Source organism: Pyxicephalus adspersus, chromosome 4, assembly GCF_032062135.1.
Source record: "Pyxicephalus adspersus chromosome 4, UCB_Pads_2.0, whole genome shotgun sequence".
Classification (NCBI taxonomy): domain Eukaryota; kingdom Metazoa; phylum Chordata; class Amphibia; order Anura; family Pyxicephalidae; genus Pyxicephalus; species Pyxicephalus adspersus.
Window position 1 is genome coordinate 148,193,921 of NC_092861.1, and position 20,588 is coordinate 148,214,508.

At 38.6% G+C, this 20,588-nt stretch overlaps 1 protein-coding gene across 1 annotated transcript in view; it reads left to right on the forward strand.

Moving 5' to 3' along the window:
- Positions 1 to 750: 750 nt before the first annotated feature.
- The window catches only part of XDH (xanthine dehydrogenase), a gene marked incomplete at its 5' end in the record, with an annotated part of 44,091 nt that continues 24,253 nt past the window's right edge, over positions 751 to 20,588 (forward strand). The window contains 16 exon segments of the mRNA XM_072409958.1: positions 751 to 808; positions 1,938 to 2,034; positions 3,240 to 3,348; positions 5,093 to 5,219; positions 6,785 to 6,846; positions 8,570 to 8,632; positions 10,918 to 11,004; positions 11,794 to 11,935; positions 12,310 to 12,402; positions 13,190 to 13,341; positions 14,610 to 14,703; positions 16,095 to 16,204; positions 16,849 to 17,033; positions 17,479 to 17,653; positions 18,725 to 18,814; positions 19,528 to 19,697. Coding sequence (XP_072266059.1) covers positions 751 to 808; positions 1,938 to 2,034; positions 3,240 to 3,348; positions 5,093 to 5,219; positions 6,785 to 6,846; positions 8,570 to 8,632; positions 10,918 to 11,004; positions 11,794 to 11,935; positions 12,310 to 12,402; positions 13,190 to 13,341; positions 14,610 to 14,703; positions 16,095 to 16,204; positions 16,849 to 17,033; positions 17,479 to 17,653; positions 18,725 to 18,814; positions 19,528 to 19,697 — 1,814 coding nt within the window.

Here is a 20,588-nt window from a genome sequence, read left to right on the forward strand (position 1 = left end):
CGTGGCAGCGCCTGGGAACTATGGAGATAGGGAAGTTATAGTGGCAGGACATGTTTTTATTATTATAATCCAATATTTAAATAGCGCTGACATATTACACAGCGCTGTACAAAGTCCAGGGTCATGTGACTAGCTGTCCCTCAAAGGAGCTCACAATCTAATGTCCCTACCATAGTCATTAATACAGTCTAAGGTCAATTTTGGGGGGAAGCCAATTAACATAAATGCATGTTTTTATAATGTGGGAGGAAATTGGGGTACCCGGAGGAAAGCCATGCAAAAACGAGGAGAACACGCAAACTCCATGCAGATAGAGCCCTGGCTGAGATTCAAACCTGGGATCCAGCACTACGAGTGCTAACCACTGACCCACCATAATTCCCTATAGTGTTGGCTAGTTTTTAGAAAAGTTTCAAAACCACAATAAACATAAGTTCATCTTTAAGGTCGTACGACAAAAAAGGGTGAACATACTTTGTTTTGAAGTTAAATTTAGTTAATCTTTAAAAAAATGTCCCTAAATGAGTCAGTCCAGTAAGCATTTGGGCCACAATCATGTTGTTTTGTACGGGCAACTATGGGATGTGTGTACATTGTTGGGTCAGTGGTCAAACTTCAAAACCTTTAAAACATTAGGTAAAAGGTCCTCATGTGTTTGCTTATGATCACAGTATATGACAAAGGGAAAAAAACTGGTGGAGAAAATATTATTCAGATTTATAATATTGGATTAATATTATTTTATTGCAGGTTCTTGAGAAAGATGCTGATCCCAAAATGACCCTGCTGACCTACCTCCGAAGAAAATGTATCCTTTCCTTTTCCTTTATCCTTTCCAAAATTCCTTTTGAGCACGAGAAAAGTGATTTTGGTGAAAGCGATGTTGAAGAAAAATTACAAATTGTGGCAAGAGGAAATTCAGTGTTTTTCTTAAAATTTCTTTGGCAAAATGTGGGTAAAAATGTAACCTTTCATTGTTATTTATCTAGGGATCCATTTACAAAAGTTTTCATCCTGAAATGCACCATCTTTTGCCCAAAAGTCACACATTTTCAGATAATAATACAAATTATTGATTACAATGTGAAAATTGTGTACATTTTGGATAAAGTTTGGGTAGATCTCTGGTAAAAACATTTATATATTGACCCCTTAGAGCAGGGGTGTCAAAGTCACGGGCCAACCTTGAAATTTATTGAAAAAATTGAGGACATTTTTCCTTCTCATTAGATATAAACCTTTTTCATACGGAAACAAAGAGGTTTTGCTTCACATTCAATCTGGAACAAGCCTATAATAGAGAAATTTTAAGCCAATTAACTTAACTACATGTCTTTGGGATGTGAGAGGAAACACATGCAAACTTCATACAGATAAGGTCCTGGCTGAGATTTGAACCTGGGACCAAGCGCTACACCGGTACACCTGTTCAACTGCTTGTTAACACAAATATCAGCCAATCACACAGCAGCAACTCAATGCATTTAGGTATGTAGACCATCTCAACACGATCTGAGAAAGTTCAAACAGAGCATCAGAATGGGGAATAAATGTGATTTAGGTAACTTTGAACATTCCAAGGTGGATAGTGCAAGTCAGGCTGGTTTGAGTATCACCAAAGCTTCTGATCTGCTGAGCTTTTCACCCACAACAATCTCTAGATAATTATAGAGAACGGTTAAAAAAAGTAAAACTCTTGCTTGCATATAAAATATTACATTTAAGGATATAAAATAATAAGTAACAAACTCTGTTAATTTGTCTTTCTTATCTACAGTTCAGGCAATGTGCACTTCCCTAACTCCAGACAATGTTTTACATGTTGTTTAACAATATAAAATCTGCTTTTCTGAGGGTGTGACAGGTGTTTTGTATGATTTAATATTTATAGAAACACATGTATAACTGGGGCTTTTCCTTAACCATGTGACATCCAGTGGGGTTACCTGGAACCAAACTAGGCTGCGGGGAAGGAGGCTGCGGAGCGTGCACGGTTATGGTATCCAGATTCTGCCCCTTCCAGCAGAAAATCCTGTATCCTTTGCAATATCTAAACCCAATCACTAAAACCTCATATATTCTTCATAATGATAAAAGAAACTCAAAAAGTAGTAAAATACTCCCCCTGCCGCTCTCTCCACTCCTCCAATGACCTACTAATGACTTCCTCACTCATAACCTCATCACACGCACGGCTCCAAGACTTTTCTAGAGCTGCCCCAACTCTCTGGAATGGTCTTCCCCGTCCTATTCGGCTTGCTCCTACTTTCTGCTCATTTACATGAGTGCTCAAAACCCATTTTTTCAAACTTGCCTACCCGTCTTCTTCTGTCATTTGAAACCATCACTACTTCCCACCACTACATAAAAATTCCCCCACAACCTAGATTGTAAGCTCTTCGGGGCAGGGTCCTCTCCTCTCCTCCTGTATCACTGTCTGTATTAGTCTGTCTTTTGCAATCCCTTTTTAATGTACAGCGTTGCGTAATATGTTGGCGCTATATAAATCCTGTTTAGAAATAATAATAATAATAAAGGATATAAAATAATAAGTAACAAACTCTGTTAATTTGTCTTTCTTATCTACAGTTCAGGCAATGTGCACTTCCCTAACTCCAGACAATATTTTACATGCTGTTTAACAATATAAAATCTGCTTTTCTGAGGGTGTGACAGGTGTTTTGTATGATTTAATATTTATAGAATAACATGTATAACTGTGGCTTTTCCTTAACCATCTGACATCCAGTGGGGTTACCTGGAACCAAACTAGGCTGCGGGGAAGGAGGCTGCGGAGCGTGCACGGTTATGGTATCCAGATTCTGCCCCATCCAGCAGAAAATCCTGTATCCTTTGCAATATCTAAACCCAATCACTAAAACCTCATATATTCTTCATAATGATAAAAGAAACTCAAAAAGTAGTTTTCAGCTTTCATTAAAATAACCCCTGTGATTTTTCTATGATGGTCTTTGTGCCTACAATTCCCATAAAGTTTGACTGTGGGGTAGCATATATCCCAATTCTGCTCCCCCAGGTGCAGAGTACATACTACATGGATCGCCATTGTCACTGTTATAAGGCAATGATGCACAGGTGATGCAGGAGGGAGTGCATGTAGATAGAATGTTCCTAAAAGAGTATAAAGGAAATCAGCAACATTTTTTTTCCAATCAAGAGAATAACTGGAATGATTAATACCATATGATGTTTATATTGTCCTATACCCCAGGGTTCAGACATTACTCAGTTAATGCCTGCTTAGCCCCTGTCTGCTCTCTGCACCATACGGCCATCACTACAGTGGAAGGGATTGGAAGCATCAAGACAAAACTTCATCCCATCCAGGTAAGTAGTCACACGGTAATACTGACTATGCTTTGTCCCCAATCATATTACTGTGCCAATGTGCCCACTGTGCCTACTGGGAAATTCTTCTTTTGATGTAGACACCATGGGCTTGATTTAATAAAGTTCTCCAAGGCTTGAGAAGGTGCAATATCACCAGTCAAGCTGGGTGATCCAGCAAACCTGGAATGGATTTTTTCAAAGTCATTTGCTATTTGCAAGGAAATGTTTTGAATCCTGGACCAGATCCATTTCAGGTTTGCTGGCTCACCCAGCTTCACTGATGAAAGTGTATCTTCTCCAGCCTTGGAGAGCTTTATTAAATCAGGCCCCATGACTCTTTATATGTCAACTTGCTTAGGATGAGGGGGTGAGGGTGGAGAATCAGCCCCATCTAAAGCAGTACTTACATAATACATAACATAATCTAATGCAATATTATAAGTACATCTGCATTTAAAGTTTTCTCTCAGCACCCCAAGCACCTGTTGATCCTCCAGTGAAGTCCACTTAATCCTGTGTATCCTGTGATAGGATGACAACTATGTTGAAAAATCACAACAAACACTCTATTATTATTACACAGTATTTATATAGCGCTGACATATTATGCAGCGCTGTACAAAGTCCATAGTCATGTCACTAGCTGTCCCTCTAAGGAGGTCACAATCTAATGTCCCTACCATAGTCACATGTCTTTAATAAAATTGAAGCTCAATTTTGGGGGGAAGCCAATTAAGCTATGATTTTGGAATGTGGGAGGAAACCGGAGTACCTGGAGAAAACCTTCGCAAACACAGGGAGAACCTGCAAACTCCATGAAGATAGTGTCCTGGCCGAGATTTGAACTTTGGATGCAGCACTGCAAAGGCGAGAGTGCTAACCACTGAGCCACCATACTGCAGTTTTCCCCAGCAGGGTTCCCCCAGAGGTTGCCAGGGGTCCCTTAAGCTTAACTTTCCATTTGGTAATGCCAGCATAGTTCAAGGGCCATTGCCATTTAGCAGAGCTAGCTGCAGAACTCCAATGATGGTTTTACTGTATGTAAGAGTGGCACTCTGCTAACCATTGTATATCGGGGCATTCATCCCACTGACCACCAAAGTAAGAGCATTTTTTCCATTGGTCCCTAATGAGTTGGTTTTACCAGAGGTTCTATAGAACTTCACCAGAAATGGCCAGAACTGACCCTAAAATGGCCTGACTCAATTGTAAGCTGGATTTGTTGACCAGTTTTGTCTGCAACATATTTTAATTGCTGCAAAAAATACATAATGTGGGCCTGGAGATCTCCCACCCTTTCCTTTTATGATAGGAAGCAGTGTGTCTTCTGGACCCTTGCAAAGGGCTCAACAAAATAATTCTATGGCCAAATTCCATTACATCCTTGGGTTCAACACTTATCAATATTGTTTACTTAGAGAACAAGATCTGTTATCACAGAAATAATATGATACTTCAATGATAGCTTTATTTTATTGTACATGATCAGCACGGGCACAGAAAACTATAGTTCCCTTTTAAGGCATGTGGTAACTAAATTAGGATTTTAAATAATCCATAAACAGTTGCACTGAATGATAAGGTCACCCTTTATCTTCTCAAAATGACTAAAACCAGAAAAATTATTTATACTGTGCACTGATTTGGCACTGAAACTGATTGGTTAGTTAATTCACTAGCTAAAGTAAACCTTGGGGTCCTGTGGCTGGAATTCTCCACATATTCATGTTGTTATTTGCAGGAGAGAATAGCGAAGAGTCACGGATCGCAGTGTGGATTCTGCACGCCAGGAATAGTCATGTCAATGTACGCTTTGCTGCGCAACACACCCCAACCCAGTATGGAGGAAATCGAAGATGCTTTCCAAGGTAGAATTAAATTGGGATGTAAAGCTCCAAATCTTCTGCCATGATAAAAGTTTTCTCCAAATATGAAACTAAGAACTTTTTAAGGTGAACCTATATTCCAGTGAGAACTTTTATTGTTAAAGTTCCACCAGGATTGGCAATGTGCCAAAAATTCTTAAGTACCTGCTCATGTATTTGTTAATTTATGTGCAGCATTGATCAGCCATTATGAGCTTGGATTGTCGCATTTGTGCAATGTCACATGAGCAAATGCTTAGGTTTTCAATACTATTGGTTATGTAGTATTGCTATTGCCTGAATGCGTGGTATTTGTACAAATGTCAATTTATTGCCCAAGTATTTCCTTGAATGAGCATTTATTGCCCAAGTATTTCCTTGAATGAGCATTTATTGCCCAGGTATTTCCTTGAATGTCCATTTGTTTCCTATGCATAGCCAGGAATGTCCATATTGTGCCCACATATATCATTGTGATTGCCCATTTGTTGCTCATGTGTTGTTACAACTGTTCATTTGTTGGCCGCACAAGATTCACCGTCTCCTTTTGTCCTAATGACTATTGTCATTTGTCCATGAAAATAAGGGAAGAAACTTTGAGCTGTCACCATTCTCCATTCACCATTCTCCTGCACTAGGTTTGATGTGATAAAGTTCTCCATGGCTGGAAAGGATACACTTTCATCAGTGAAGCTGGGTGATCCAGCAAACCTGGAATAGATCTAGTCCAGGATTGAAAACATTTGCTAACAAATAGCAAATGACTTTTAAGGAATCCATTCCAGGTTTGCTGGATCACCCAGCTTCATTGACGACAGGGTATCCTCTCCAGCCTTAGAGAGCTTTATTAAATCAGGCCCACTATCTCAGGGGTGCAAGTAGAACACATCAGCTCCAGATATGAGTGCTATCATTCTTGTGCTGCACACTGTCCTTTTCACAACCCATCTCTCTCCTTTGTTAATCATAGAATGCCTTGTTCTGTATTGTATTCAAGACTGCATTCAGGGGGTTCCTTGAATGGACAAGCAGGGCCTGAAAATACCAGGGAGAACTTCGGATTAAAAGCTGCAACTTTCATGCTCTGGGCCACCAGAACTACAAGTAGTCCCCGGGTTATATACAAGATAGGGATAATTCAGCATAATTCAGCAATGTCGGTACAGCAAAGGCCCATTCTCTAAAATATTGTCCAAATATTCTAAAATATTCTCCAAAATATTGATAGTGTTACATTATAAACTTATTCCAAGTTGTGATCACTTGTGTTTCACTGTAAAACTTTGCATAAAATATGTTTATATATAAATATGTACTATTTACAATATAATAAGTATATAAAAAAATAAAATAAATGGCCAATTCTTCGTGGAGACATTTGACTATGGAATCAGCGCTGCAGATTTTGTCAAGGATACATAATTACAAAAAAGAATATATGAAGAATTAATGAACAATGTCATAGTCATATGCTGTATGTATAGTGTATGAAGTATATACTGATTTGATGTATCTGTAGTGACCACATACAATCATATCTGATATCCTCATTACTGTCACCCAAACAGGAAACCTCTGTCGTTGTACTGGATATCGTCCTATTCTTCAGGGTTTCAAGACATTTGCCAAAGTGAGTGATATCTTTGCTTGGGAGTGTTTTTATCAGTGCTGGAGATTGCAGATGTCAAAAAAATGTGAAATACAAAGTGGATTCTGATGCAAAGTTTGCAAAAGGTCACTTAATAAGTCCAGTAGGAAATTAAATATGATGGTGTATAGTTGCAAACCATTATTGTTTCCTGCTGTTTAAAGGCCAGTCCATCCAGAACTAATTGTTAAGTCAGAGGCAAAACTTGGTGAGTTAGGTTAGTCATTTGCCTTCCTATGTGGTTTAGATACTCCATCAGTAAAATCTTCCTGCCATATTTGCCAATTTTGTTCCTCTTCATCTGGAGAGTGGGGGGCAATTAACCTAACTACATGGTTTTAGAATGTGGGAAGAAAGCAGAGTACCCAGAGGAAACCCACGCAAACACGAGGACAACCTGAAAACTCCATGAAGATAGTGTCCTAGCTGGGAACCTGGGACCTAGTTGTAGCCACTGAGCCACTGTGCTGCCATCAGTAAGTACACAAACCTAGGAACTCACCAATAAAGTCTATGAATGAATGAACAGGAGCAGTTCTCCCCAGTGCCTAAAAAAATGTTAGTTTTGGGTGAACAAACTTTAAAACCTGATTTATTTAAGAAAATAAGCTAAATACATATTGATAATGTTACATCAAACAGTGAATGAACAATATATTGATAACGTTATATCAAATAGGGGATGAACAAAAGACCCATTAGTTCATTTTCACCAATCATTGATCTACTAAAGTGTTTGGATTGCCCAAGAATGTAAAATTAATTCTACCGCATACCAATAATAAATAATTTTTTGGTCCTTGATCAGATGAGTTAGTAAAATTAAATTGAAAGCATACAAGTCAGGTGATGTGTATAAACAATTGAGCAAATCCAATTCAAAGCTCCCATTTGTTGGGGCATCCTTAGCATGGTTCTGTGGTTTACCTCATTCCAATCTCTATTGATATAATATAATACATAATATTGTACACATGAGTGTTGTGATCTGGGACTGATGACTAAACTATTATTGATCAGTACCACAAGCAAATCACGGGACTTTTTAGATTTTAAAATGAATCAAAAATATAACTTTTATTTTCGAAAGTTTAAAACACAGGTAAAAGGTTCACAACAGTGAGTACATAATGATATAAAAACAAATACATTTTCCACATCATGGCAAGCTCTCACATAAGTCAGATGGAATCTTTGACTTTTCTACGCGTTTCGCAGGCCTAAATCCGTTTTCTTAGGAAATTTTTGAGACCTAGCAACATATAAAGATCCATAATATCCGGTTTACAATGATTTCATTACATTTATAGGTGCTGACCAACTGATATTTTACATTCCAATTCTAGGAAATTGTTGACAACAACACTCTAAGGTGATACCTTGAAGTTTAAGATATTCTGTTGGGATATGGCACATATCCGAGAAATCTTTATAACCTGATCCTAAAATATATTTATTATTGATCAGTAAATTGATTGTGCTGGTCAGCTAGGTGCAATGTTGGATCTGCTTGTGCATTATAGGCCCATGTGTGCCATAGTCAAGTTTCAAGTCCCAAACTTGGCAAAGTTCAAAAAGTCCTGTTCTGAAAGTCCACAGCATGACCTTCCTGGGCCTAGGCATTTGGGCTGCAGAGATGGCTTTGTAGCTGAGATGCCAATATAAACATAATGACCATGATAATCCCAATTCTATATTCTTTTAGGACAGCTGTTGTGGAAAAAAGAAGACCGGTGGTTGTTGTATGGACATGAAAGAAGAAAAGGAGGTGAGATCTACAACCGCCTTCAATGTTGTGTTGCAACACATTTTTACAGACACCTAGCTACAAATTTCAGGGCTCCAAACCAAACACTTTTAACTTTCTTGGCTCTAATCACTCAAACTTTCCCCATTCCTCGGAACCTTGCTTTAGATAATTTGCTGTGTGTTGGTTTGTGTCCAGTATCAAAAGTATTCATCACATATAGGCCTTCCAGTCTTTTAGACTGTTGTTGACTTTAACTTTAAATAGCCATAGATATATAATATCACAACAATAACCCAGGTGTCATTCATACAATTGTATTTGCATTGTGTAAAAAGAAATAATACCTTCCTACTTAATTAAATTGTATAATGTTCCAAAGTTAGATTGTACCTAGAATGTAGCATTGTTGCTAAACTATGCATTACTATGCAGATGACCTATATGGCGTAGATGACCTGGGACCTAAGTAGGAAACATGGGCACTCAGTTAAAGACTTAGGAACTATGTAGGAACATGTCCATCCAATAGAGGACCCGGGAAGTAAATAGGAAACATGGACAGTCCTGGGAACTAAGTAGACTTAGGAACTCAGTAGGAAACATAGACACTCAGTAGAACACCTGGAAACTAAACAGGAAACAAAAGACATGTCCTCACAGTAGAAGACATGGGAAGTAAGACCTATGAACAAAAAAGGAAGCAGGGGTATTCCAAGACCTAGATCTAAGTTTGAAACATGGGCACTCAGTAGAAGACCAAGGAACTAAGAAGGAAATGTGGACACTCAGTCTAAAGAGAGGGGACATTTGAAGAAGAACTTGGAGAACTCAGTAGAAGACCTAGGAACTAAGTAGGAAATGTGGAGACTCTGTCGAACACCTGGAAACTAAACAGGAAACAAAGGACACTCAGTCTAAAGAGATTGGATGCTTTGCAGAAGAAATTGGGGAACTCAGAAGAAGACCTGAGAACTAAAAAGGAAACATGGGCACTCAGTTAAAGACTTAGAAACTAAGTAGAAACATGTCCTCACAGTAGAAGACAAGGGATGTAAGACCTGTGACCAAAATAGGAAGCATGGGCATTTAGTAGAAGACCTAGGAACTAAGTAGGAAACATGAACACTCATAGAGGACCTATGAACAAAATAGGAAGCAGGGGTATTCCAAGATCTAAGATCTAGGTTTAAAACATGGGCACTCAGTAGAAGACCTAGGAACTAAGAAGGAAATGTGGACATTCAGTCTAAAGAGAGGGGACGCTTTGCAGAAGAAATTTGGGAACTCAGTGGAAAACCTAGGAACTAAGTAGGAAATGTGGACACTCTGTCGAACACCTGCGAACTAAGCAGGAAACAAAGGACACTCAGTCTAAAGAGATGGGATGCTTTGCAGAAGAAATTTGGGAACTCAGAAGAAGACCTGAGAACTAAAAAGGAAACATGGGCACTCAGTTAAACATTTAGGAACTAAGTAGGAACATGTCCACTCAGTAGAAGACATGGGAAGTAAGTAGGAAATTGAGGCATTCAGTGGAAGATCCAGAAACTAAGTAGAAAATAAGGGCATTCAAGAAAAGACCTGGGAGCTAAGTAGGAAACATGGACCCTCAAAGAAGACATGTGAACAAAATAGGAAGCATGGGCATTTAGTAGAAGACCTATGAACTATGTAGGAAACATGAACACTCATTGAAGACCTATGAACAAAATAAAAAGCAGGGGCATTCCATAGAAGACCTAGGATCTAACTTTGAAACATGGGAAGAAGACCTAGGAACTAAGTAGGAAATGTGGACACTCAGTCTAAATAGATGGGACACTTGGCAGAAGGCACTGGAGAACTCAATAGACTTAAGAACTAAGCAGGAAACATGGGCACTAAACAGAAATAATTTAGGAATTAAGTGAAAAATGTAATATTCCCTACAATTTACAGTCAGACTTAGGAACCCTGTAATAATTAAAAGCACCATATATTTTAATTCAATAAATGACCCGCCTAATATAATATAAAGCCATGAGGACAAAATGCAGCCATTAGCACATATGTGAGAATAGACAAACATCAACCAGAGACTGATCTGTGTTGGTTTTACTGTACTAAAGCCCTATGGACATTATTAATGGACTCCCAAGTGACAGTTTAAGATACAGTCATTTATTGCAGCTTCTAAATAAATAAAAAAGGAAGTTTTGTCAAAAAGATTAGGTGATAAATCTCTGAAATTGTCACAGGATATCAACAAAAGGCAAACACAACTACATATGCAATGTTGTAAATACATTTTGTTCTCTATACAGACAAACACTTGTTCTGCTTTGTTTGATCCCCTGGAATTTAGACCCTTGGACCCCACGCAAGAGCCAATTTTCCCTCCAGAACTTCTGGTAAGACATTTAGCTGAAGATGATCAATTAAACATTTTGAGCACAGACATTTGTAATCTATTGTTGTACATTGTTTGAACAATAACCGCTATGAACAGAAATATTGGCAGCAATATAGTACACGGTTTTAGAAAAATATTTGTTTAATGGTTAACATCATTATATTTTAAATTATATTTTCAGGTCACAAGCCTAACTTTAACTTTAATCCAACCTCTAACAAGGTGCAGAATCTTTCAGCTTGTTTTCATCCTGAATAGAAAAATGTGTCAGCTGCCAAAATACTACAAAAAAGGACCATTAAGGAATCAATGCTCTCTATGCAGAGGTCTGATGTGTCCCTTGCAGAACTAAAGATTTCCAAATATTATCCGGTATTTATATAGCACCAACATATTATGCAGCGATGTACAAAGTCTATAGTCATGTCACTAGCCGTCCCTCAAAGGAGCTCATAATGTCCCTACCATAGTCATATGTCATTATCACAGTCTAGGGACAATTTTCGGAGTAAGCTAGTTAACCTAACTGCATGTCTTTGGAATATGGGAGGAAACCAGAGTACCCGGAGGAAAGCCACGCAAACACAGGGAGAACCTGCAAACTCCATGCAGATAGTGTCCTGGCTGGGATTCGAACCTGGGACCTAGCACTGCAAAGGCTGACTGCTAAATATTGAGCTTCCAATCAGCTGATCAGTCCAATATGTACAGTAAATACTATATCAAGATCTGGGCACAGGCTATTTCATACACATCTGATGATTTTTGTTTGCCATTTTCCTTACAGTTGTATAAGAACTCCCCTCGTAAGCAGTTGTGCTTTAAGGGTGAAGGTATAATGTGGCTTCAACCCTCCAGTCTGGATGAACTGCTGAACCTTAAAGCTCGATATCCACAGGCCAAGCTGGTGGTGGGCAACACTGAAGTTGGTAAGTCCTAAACCACACACATTTCTGTCCTGAAATCTTTTGAAGTTCCCCTTCCTATTGTGTGCTACTTTCCCTTCCTCTTAGATTGTAAGCTCCTGTGGTCAGGGTCCTCTTCTTCTCCAATGTCATTGTTTGTATCTGTCTCTCATTTACAACCCCTAATTAATCTACAGTGCTGCGTAATATGTTGGTGCTATATAAATACATATGTATAAATAATATTAATAGGAAAAATGTAAAATGCAATGCTAGTATCAGCACAAATAATATTGCATAAGAATGTCTCTTTCGTTTAGTAACCTCAGCTAAATCAGCATATCAAACATTCTTCTGTCTTCTTCTGTCTCACATGACCTTTGTATTGTTTATCTCAGGTATTGAAACCAAATTCAAAAACATGCGGTACCCCGTAATAATCGCCCCAAGCTGGATTCCAGAACTAAATAAAGTTGATCACACCCAAGATGGTAAGGAACTTGTTTTATTTTTCTTGCAAGCAGTTATATTCTTTGTAAGAAAACCTCATTGGGACTACTCATACATAATTCTGGGGAATGTTTCTAAAGAATTGAGGAAGCCAAAAAAATAAGTGGTGAAAGGTCTTTAACAATACACAACAATTCCAGCTAAATATGTTTAATTGTTATCAGCTATCCCATCACCTGGATACATGAAAACATTCATGGGTACTGTATTATATTGTCAATGAAATGTAAGAAAATGTAGATGAAAGTCTTAAAATATATCACCAAACTACTTGCATCACTCTAGTCATGTGATCAATGCAATGCTTCTCAAAATGAGACTTTTTGGCTATGGCTGTTTGTTAAAATAGTTTTAATATAAAATATAAATATAAAAATATTTTTAATAAACAGTATATGTAAGAGCTTGTACTTTCAGGTAAGGAAAAACATTGATATTTATTTCCTCCCATGTGACAGCGTTGGTGCTCGGAACAAAGTTACGGGATTAAGAGAAAATTGCAAAATTGCAACTAAAATGTCTTCTCATTCCTAGCAAGCAAATGAAGAGCTTAGATAATCTGCAATACTATGAACTAAAAAAGTGTCATATGCAATTTAATGAGTGGGAGAATAGTTAAAAAAAATAATAGAATTAGTTTGATCTGTATGATGGTTTTAATTTCTTTGGTTTTGTAATGCTGAGTAATGCTGCTAATGTTTTTGCTTGCTGAATTGTCTTTCCTGCAAAGTTTTATGCATAATCAAACATATTTGCTGTCTTTACTAGGCATTTGCTTTGGAGCATCCTGTACCTTGACAATGATGGGAGAAATCCTTCAGAAAGCAGTTGTGGAGCTTCCAGCCTACAAAACAGAAGTGTTTCGGGCTGTCTTGGAGCAGCTGAGGTGGTTTGCTGGGCAGCAGATCCGTAATGTTGCTGTAAGAATGTGAATACAGATCAAAACCCTAAGCCCTCTGCACCCTTTGTGCGAAATATACACACACACATATATATATATATATATATATATATATATATATATATAAATATATATATATATATTTAAATTTCTAGTGCATCACGGTTCTCATAAATTCTGATATTATTGCACACAGCTCCATCTGCTGTCAGAAAATGGTAAATATGAATACACAGAATATTACAGGTGACCTCCTGTAGACCACCTAATATAGTATTCATTGTTATTATTATTATTATCATTATTATTACTAAAAATAATAATAAACAGGGTTTATATAGCACCAACATATTACAATATAGGGCTTGCAAATCACAGACAAATACAAACAGTGACACAGGAGGAGGAGGAGAGGACCCTATCCCGAAGAGCTTCCAATCTAGGACGAGGGGGAAGTTACACAACATAGGAGGGGAGTACATTGTTTACCACTGATTTAGATAGATGCTGCCTTTCAAATAATCAATAGAAATTGTAGCATTGTAACATGAAATGTATCAGACAATGTTACAAAGTGGATACAGAAACTTTTCATTTAAGATATCTAAACAGTGAGATTGTCCTGCCAAAATAGTGGCACTTAGATTGCCATATATTTTGCTGGGTTTTTTAACCATTTTTAGTATGTTGCTTTTGAGATCTTGGAATAGGGATCAAAATGATCAATAAAATAATTCAATGTTTTTCAGCAAGAATTTTGAGGGCTGCTATTGTTGACCTAAGCTGCTACTTATCTGGCTGTTGCATTATTATTATTCATTATTTTTAAAGAGGCACCAACATATTACGCAGCCCTGTACAATAAATAGGGATTGCAAATGACAGACAGATACAGACAGTGACACAGGAGGAAGAGAGGACCCTGCCCCGAAGAGCTTACAATCTAGGAGGTGTGGGAAGTATCACACAATAAGACGGGAGATATGTAGTGGTGGGAAGTAGTGAGGGTTTTAAAAGACAGAAGAAGATGGGTATGTGAGGTTGAAGCTTTGGGTTTTGAGCTCTCTTTTAAATGAGCAGAAAGTAGGAGCAAGCCAAAAAGGATGAGGAAGACCATTCCAGAGAGTCGGGGCAGCTCTTGGAGGAGCCATTGAGTCTGGCTGCAGCATTCATAATAGATTGCCTTAGCTTCAATAGTTTTGAGATCTATAATCCTTAGTGTATAATATTATATCATGGTATATTGGAATTGACTCTTGACACTTTTGTCTCTGGTGCTAATTTTAGGCTATTGGAGGAAATATCATGACAGCCAGTCCGATCTCCGACCTGAACCCAGTGTTCATGGCATGCAACAGCAAACTGCGTCTCATCTCTCAAGGTACCAACAAGGAAACAACTTGAAAACTGGGAAAATGACATTTGTGATCTGTTGATAGAACTGATAAAGTAACAGTCAGATTATCTTGAATGTGATATGGAGAGGGGTCAAGTAAAAAGATTTGTGGGTACACATCTCCTGCTGTTGCCTATGTTGGGTGGAACAATGGCCAGTGTTTTCTCCAAATAACCTTTCCCTTTAATTGTGTGCAGCCAATAAAGACATGAAATGCCCCAACTTTTTTTTTACCTGTGTATAATGGGGAAGGTTTAGGACTGAAACACATTTCTCCACTAAAGTTGTGTTGTGTTAATACACTCATTATGCTCTTAATGCAACACCTTAGCATATTGTAGTGCCATCCATTGTGAAAATGGCTTACAACACAAAGGGTTCTAGGTTTGAAGTTTGTCCATGACACAACGTGCATAGGGTTTGCAGGGCACTCCGGTTTCCCTCAACATTTCATAAACATTCTTGCAGGTTTATTGTCCCCTCCCAAATAGGAGCCATTAGGGACATTGGATTGTAAGCTCCTCTGAGGGACAGTTACTGACTATGAATATAAAGCACTGGGTAGTATGCTAATGCTATATAAATACTAGATAATAGAAAGCATACAAATGGAATGTATTATATCAACACAGCTCTGACACACATTCACTACTGTTCTGTGTGTTGCTGTGTGTCAAAAAATTGCTGCATGACCCTTCCCTTGGAGCTTTGGTTCATGACCAGACCATTTATTAGAGTGAGCTGCCCTAATGCAATGCATAGAAAAACACCACAACCAAGATCTGAATGGTTCCTGTGTACTTTTGATCTCTTTGCTTACGGACCTGGAGAAATGAAAAAGGAAGATAGGCTGGGGTCTTTTAACAAACAAAAATGCAGTGTACTCTATTGTTCACTATAGAAAGAATTCTCTAGTAAGTAAAAACCATGAATGCAACTGTAGAAGTGAGGAATATGCTGATAGATGCAGCTGTTGCATGAACATATTTGGATGCAGGATTCTTAAAAGCGCCAATATTTTTGTATTTTCTATTTCATGGATAGTCCTTTACTTTTCTAAAGCTGACACAAATGCTCTAAGAATACCCCCGAGGAAGCCATCATGTGAAATGCGTTGGTGTAAATGTCCATCAACAAAAATGTTGTCTTTAGTTTGAAGGTAATTCTTTGTATAGTGAACTGGCCATACATCCCAAACCACCAAATGGGCTCCATGAAAATTGTGTCCTGGCCGAGATTCGAATCTGGGACATAACACCGCAAAGGCGTGCTAACCACTGAGCCACAGCTGCCAGGTCACGTCGCTTAAATGGCAGTAAAGTGTGACTTCCAGTAATCGTCAGTCTGTCTTACATGTCACAAAACTGTATTTGCAGACAATGAAAGGATTGTACACATGGACGAAAATTTCTTTACCGGATACAGAAAAACAATATTAAATCCCCAGGAGATTCTCCTCTCTATTGAAATCCCATATTCAAAAAAGGTGAGTTCTAGGAATTGTGCATGTGTAGAAAAACAGCTTAAAATTGCTTTTTTACCCTCTTGACCTTTTTAACCTTCTTATTGTATGTGATTCCCCCTCCTCTTAGATTGTAAGCTCTTCCTCTCCTCCTCCTGTGTCACGTCTGTATCTGTCTGCCATTTGCAACCCCTATTTAATGTACAGAGCTGTGTAATATGTTAATGCTAAATAGCTACTGTTTATTATTTGTTACTGTTTATTATTATAATTAATAATAATAATAATAATAATATTATTATTAATAATATAATATTAATAATAAAAATCAGGAAGATAGGTCAAATGTATCTGTATTTGCTTTAACTAAATACTGAGAATGAATAAACCAAATGGGGAAGTCATCTTCAAACTTCACCTATTTTATCCCTTTTAGTCTGTTAAATTTACCAATAAAACATTTTGTTAAATACAAATACCTGTTGATTATTGGCGGTTAGATAGTTCGAAATGGATTTGATTCCAACATGGAGGTCCCATCCAACATTACTATATCTGGCATTGAACCAGTGAAATAGGATCATTAACTGATCATTTTCAATGTTTTTTTTTGCAATGCACATTAGTTTTTAAAAATCCCACTAACAGCTGTATTGATGATTTTTCAGGGGCAATATTTCTCCGCTTTCAAACAAGCCTCACGGAGAGAGGACGATATTGCCATTGTTACCACTGGAATGATGGTTGAGTTTAAACAAGACAATCCTCAGGTGGAAAAGATCCAGATCAGCTATGGAGGAATGGCTCCAGTCACTGTTCTAGCAAAAGAAACCTGCAAGGAACTGGCTGGAAGGTAATGAACTGGAGATCAGATCCAGTATAGATCTCAAACACGCTCAATCAGCAATTCCTGATAGGTAGTGAAAAGAGATTCCTGTATCTTTGTAGCAATATGGAAAACAATAAAACCCGAGACTCTAAAACTTCTCAGTTCTAGCCAAAAAATAACATTTTAGCATCAATCTACTGCTGTCTGTTAAGGATAATTCTAACAAAATGTGTAAATTTGGTCCACAAGGAGCTCAGCTGGACTGCCATGTTTTACACACAGGGGTTTGCCAGTTACCAAAACTGGTGGAACTGGTAAACTGTATTCATCTATTAAATAGAACAATAATCTTGATTGGATCCTAGGGGTAACAGTGTCTGTTTCTGCACCAGGTTGCATACCCTGTAAATAGGCATAGAGGTTTGGGATAGAGAATGTTCTTCATCCATTCACCTTTCTATCTATGCAGGGAATGGAATGACAGTTTGTTACAGGATGCTTGCCGCCTCCTCTCCAAAGAGATGACGCTGTCCCCCGGTGTTCCAGGCGGAATGGTGGAATTTCGGCAGACGTTGACCTTAAGCTTCTTCTTCAAATTCTATCTCACCGTTCTGAAGAAGTTGGAACAAGAATGGAATGGGAATGTAAGTAAACTCATGGCTCGGGTGCCTTGGCATGAAGGGTAATGCCACCATGTGATTCAGACCCTTCATAATAAAAAAACTAAAATCTAATGAATAAAAGGGGCAGACTAAGGGCAGTCAGGCTGGGAAGGAGGTATCTAGAATAAGCTTGCTGTCCTCCAACCTGGAAATTACTTTGGCTCCATGTGACCAGCTACATCAGGGGCGTCAAACTCAAATACACAGAGGGCCAAAATAAAAAAATAGACAAAGTCGCGGGCCAACCTTGAAATTTATTGAAAAAATTGAGGAAATGTTTCCTTCTCATCAGATATAAACCTTTTTCATACGGAAACAAAGAGGTTTTGCTTCACATTCAATCTGGAACAAGCTTATAATAGAGAAATAGGCATTTTTTTTTAATCTCTATTTGTAGCTTTCTGAGTTAAATTTCAATGGTAAGCTTTTTGCACAGGCTAACAATAATAATAACAATATTCTTCTATGAAAATCCAACCATTCAAGTACATGCCATGGAGTAGTAAGGAAAAGTACAGCTGAGGGGAAGTGCTGGAAATGCCAGATGGGGCCAATGAGTTGCCCGCCGCTGCACCTTCCTCTTCATTGAAATAGCGCCGCTACAAAAATTCCCAGCATTATTTGCGTCTATAAAACAGTCCAATGCGGGGCCATGCATAGGCAGAAAGCCCGCTGGTGTATAGACGCGAGTGATGCCAGTTGTAGTAGCGGCGCTATTTCAATGCAGTGGCAGGCCAGCTGCAGTTCATATTTTGGATTCCATTGGGGGCCAAAAAAAGGACGTTGGGGGCCAGATTTGGCCCCCGGGCCAGAGTTCGACATGCCTAAACAAGAGCTTCTAATGCAGAGACATTCACAGTGTGCAGTGAAATCACAATAATGACATTTCAATAGAGGATTTGTGCAACTGTGCAAGATTGAAGGAAAGACTGGAGGGTCAAAAAGGTACTTATTTGGGGAGTATTAATTATTTGGTTAGAGCTTTGCACAAATGGTATGTATTCCAGAATTGGTGTTATAACTGGTATTTTATTTCTGATATTCTTGATTTAGAATAATATTAAAGAGACGATTCCTCCGAATTATGAAAGCGTCACTGAACTGTTCCACAAACTTGAACCATCTAGCGTGCAGCTGTTTCAGGTAACTACTGGGGGGAAAATAGAAGTAGGTAACTGCAAATGTAAAGATCTTTATCCATACCCTAAAGCTGACAAAGTTCCATCAGGTATGGCTGGATCACTTATTCATTCAGACCAGGCTGTAATGTAAAACATATAGTTCCAGAAGATTTCCCTGCAGTGAATGTTTTATGAATGTTTTATAACTAATATACACCAAATACTTTTGGCAATGTTCCAGGAAGGTATGGGTGAAACCGAAAGGCCAGAAATTTGGATAAAAATTAGCCCTTATGGTGAAATGTGTCAATAAGAAGAGAAAATTAAAGCAGAACTAAACCCCCGCTACTCACCTATCCCCGTCCTATCTTCCTTGATGCCTATCTTCCTTGATGCTATCTTGATGCTGAATCCATCGCAGGATAGCATAACTCCCATGCAGGTGAAAAAGAGTTCATTCATTCCCAGCATGTGCTGGGTTTTCCAGGTTTTCCTGACAATCTGGGCAGAGATCAGGCAGGTAAGAAAAGTTATTGCAGAAGTTATGTCGCCTGTCCCTTTCTGCAATAACCACCTGCCTGAAGCATGAATTTGCAAAGTGTGACTTTATTAACACTTTAAGGATTTTTGGTGGTTTTTAAAGATGCTGGGGGCTAATCCCTTAGTCTCAAATTCAGTAAATTCCTCCTAATTAGAATGGTGAAAGAAATACAATTTAACTTATTTTCTTTTTAGGAGGTTCCAGCAGGGCAGAATCCAGAGGATTTTGTTGGACGCCCCATCATGCACCTCTCAGCCATGAAACAAGCAACGGGAGAAGCTGTCTATTGTGATGACATCCCACATTATGAAAATGAGTTGTATTTGGCTGTGATAACCAGCACCAAGGCTCACGCTAAGTTACTGTAAGGAGTGGGTTGTATCAGAACAGTGAATGTGCTTTTCACCTGTCATTTGTGTTATAGGCCAAGGGACCCAAACACCTTTCATCTCTCTAACCCCTTCACGAATATTAAAAATGAAAACGTTTTCTAATATACTATTTTCCTATTATATAAGGGAGAATAATAATCATGTAAATGCTTAATATTTAGCAAATGAACAGCAATTAGTTATTTGGCACTATTGCTATTGTGTGGGGTTGAGGTGGGTGTACTCATTGGATCCCTTCAATGTAGTTTGATGTGGGTGAACACATTGGCCCTGATTTAATAAAGCTGGGTGACCCAACAAACCTGGAATAGATCTGGTGCAGGATTCATACAATTTGCATTGCAAACATAGCAAATACCAAATGACTTTGAAGAAATCCATTCAAGCTTTGCTGGATCACCCAGGTTCACTGATCAAAGTGTATCCTCTACAGCCTTGGAAAGTTTTGATAAATCAGGCCCACTCACTCTATTCAACAGAGTTTAGGTTGGGTGAACACAGTGACTCTACAACAGAGTTTGAGGTGGGTATACACATAGCTAATATAGATACCTCAAGGCTGCTCTCATGGGAAGCTGACAACTCAACCCTAAGAATCGTTGTCTAGTTCAGCGGTCGCCAACCGGTGGTCCGCAAGAAAATTTTGGTGCTCCGCAGCTCTGGCTGGTACGCCCCCCCCGCTGGGTCAGAAGAAAGACCCCGCTGGAGGGGGCACATCGGCCAGGACTAAGGACCATGTCTCCTGTACGGATCACAGGCTCAGCGGAGTGGTCGGCTTTTGGAATTTTGACATCACTCTGGAGGAAGTTTGAGTGACACATGGATCCCCGTACATGAGTGGTTCGGGGTCCATGCATTTAGTG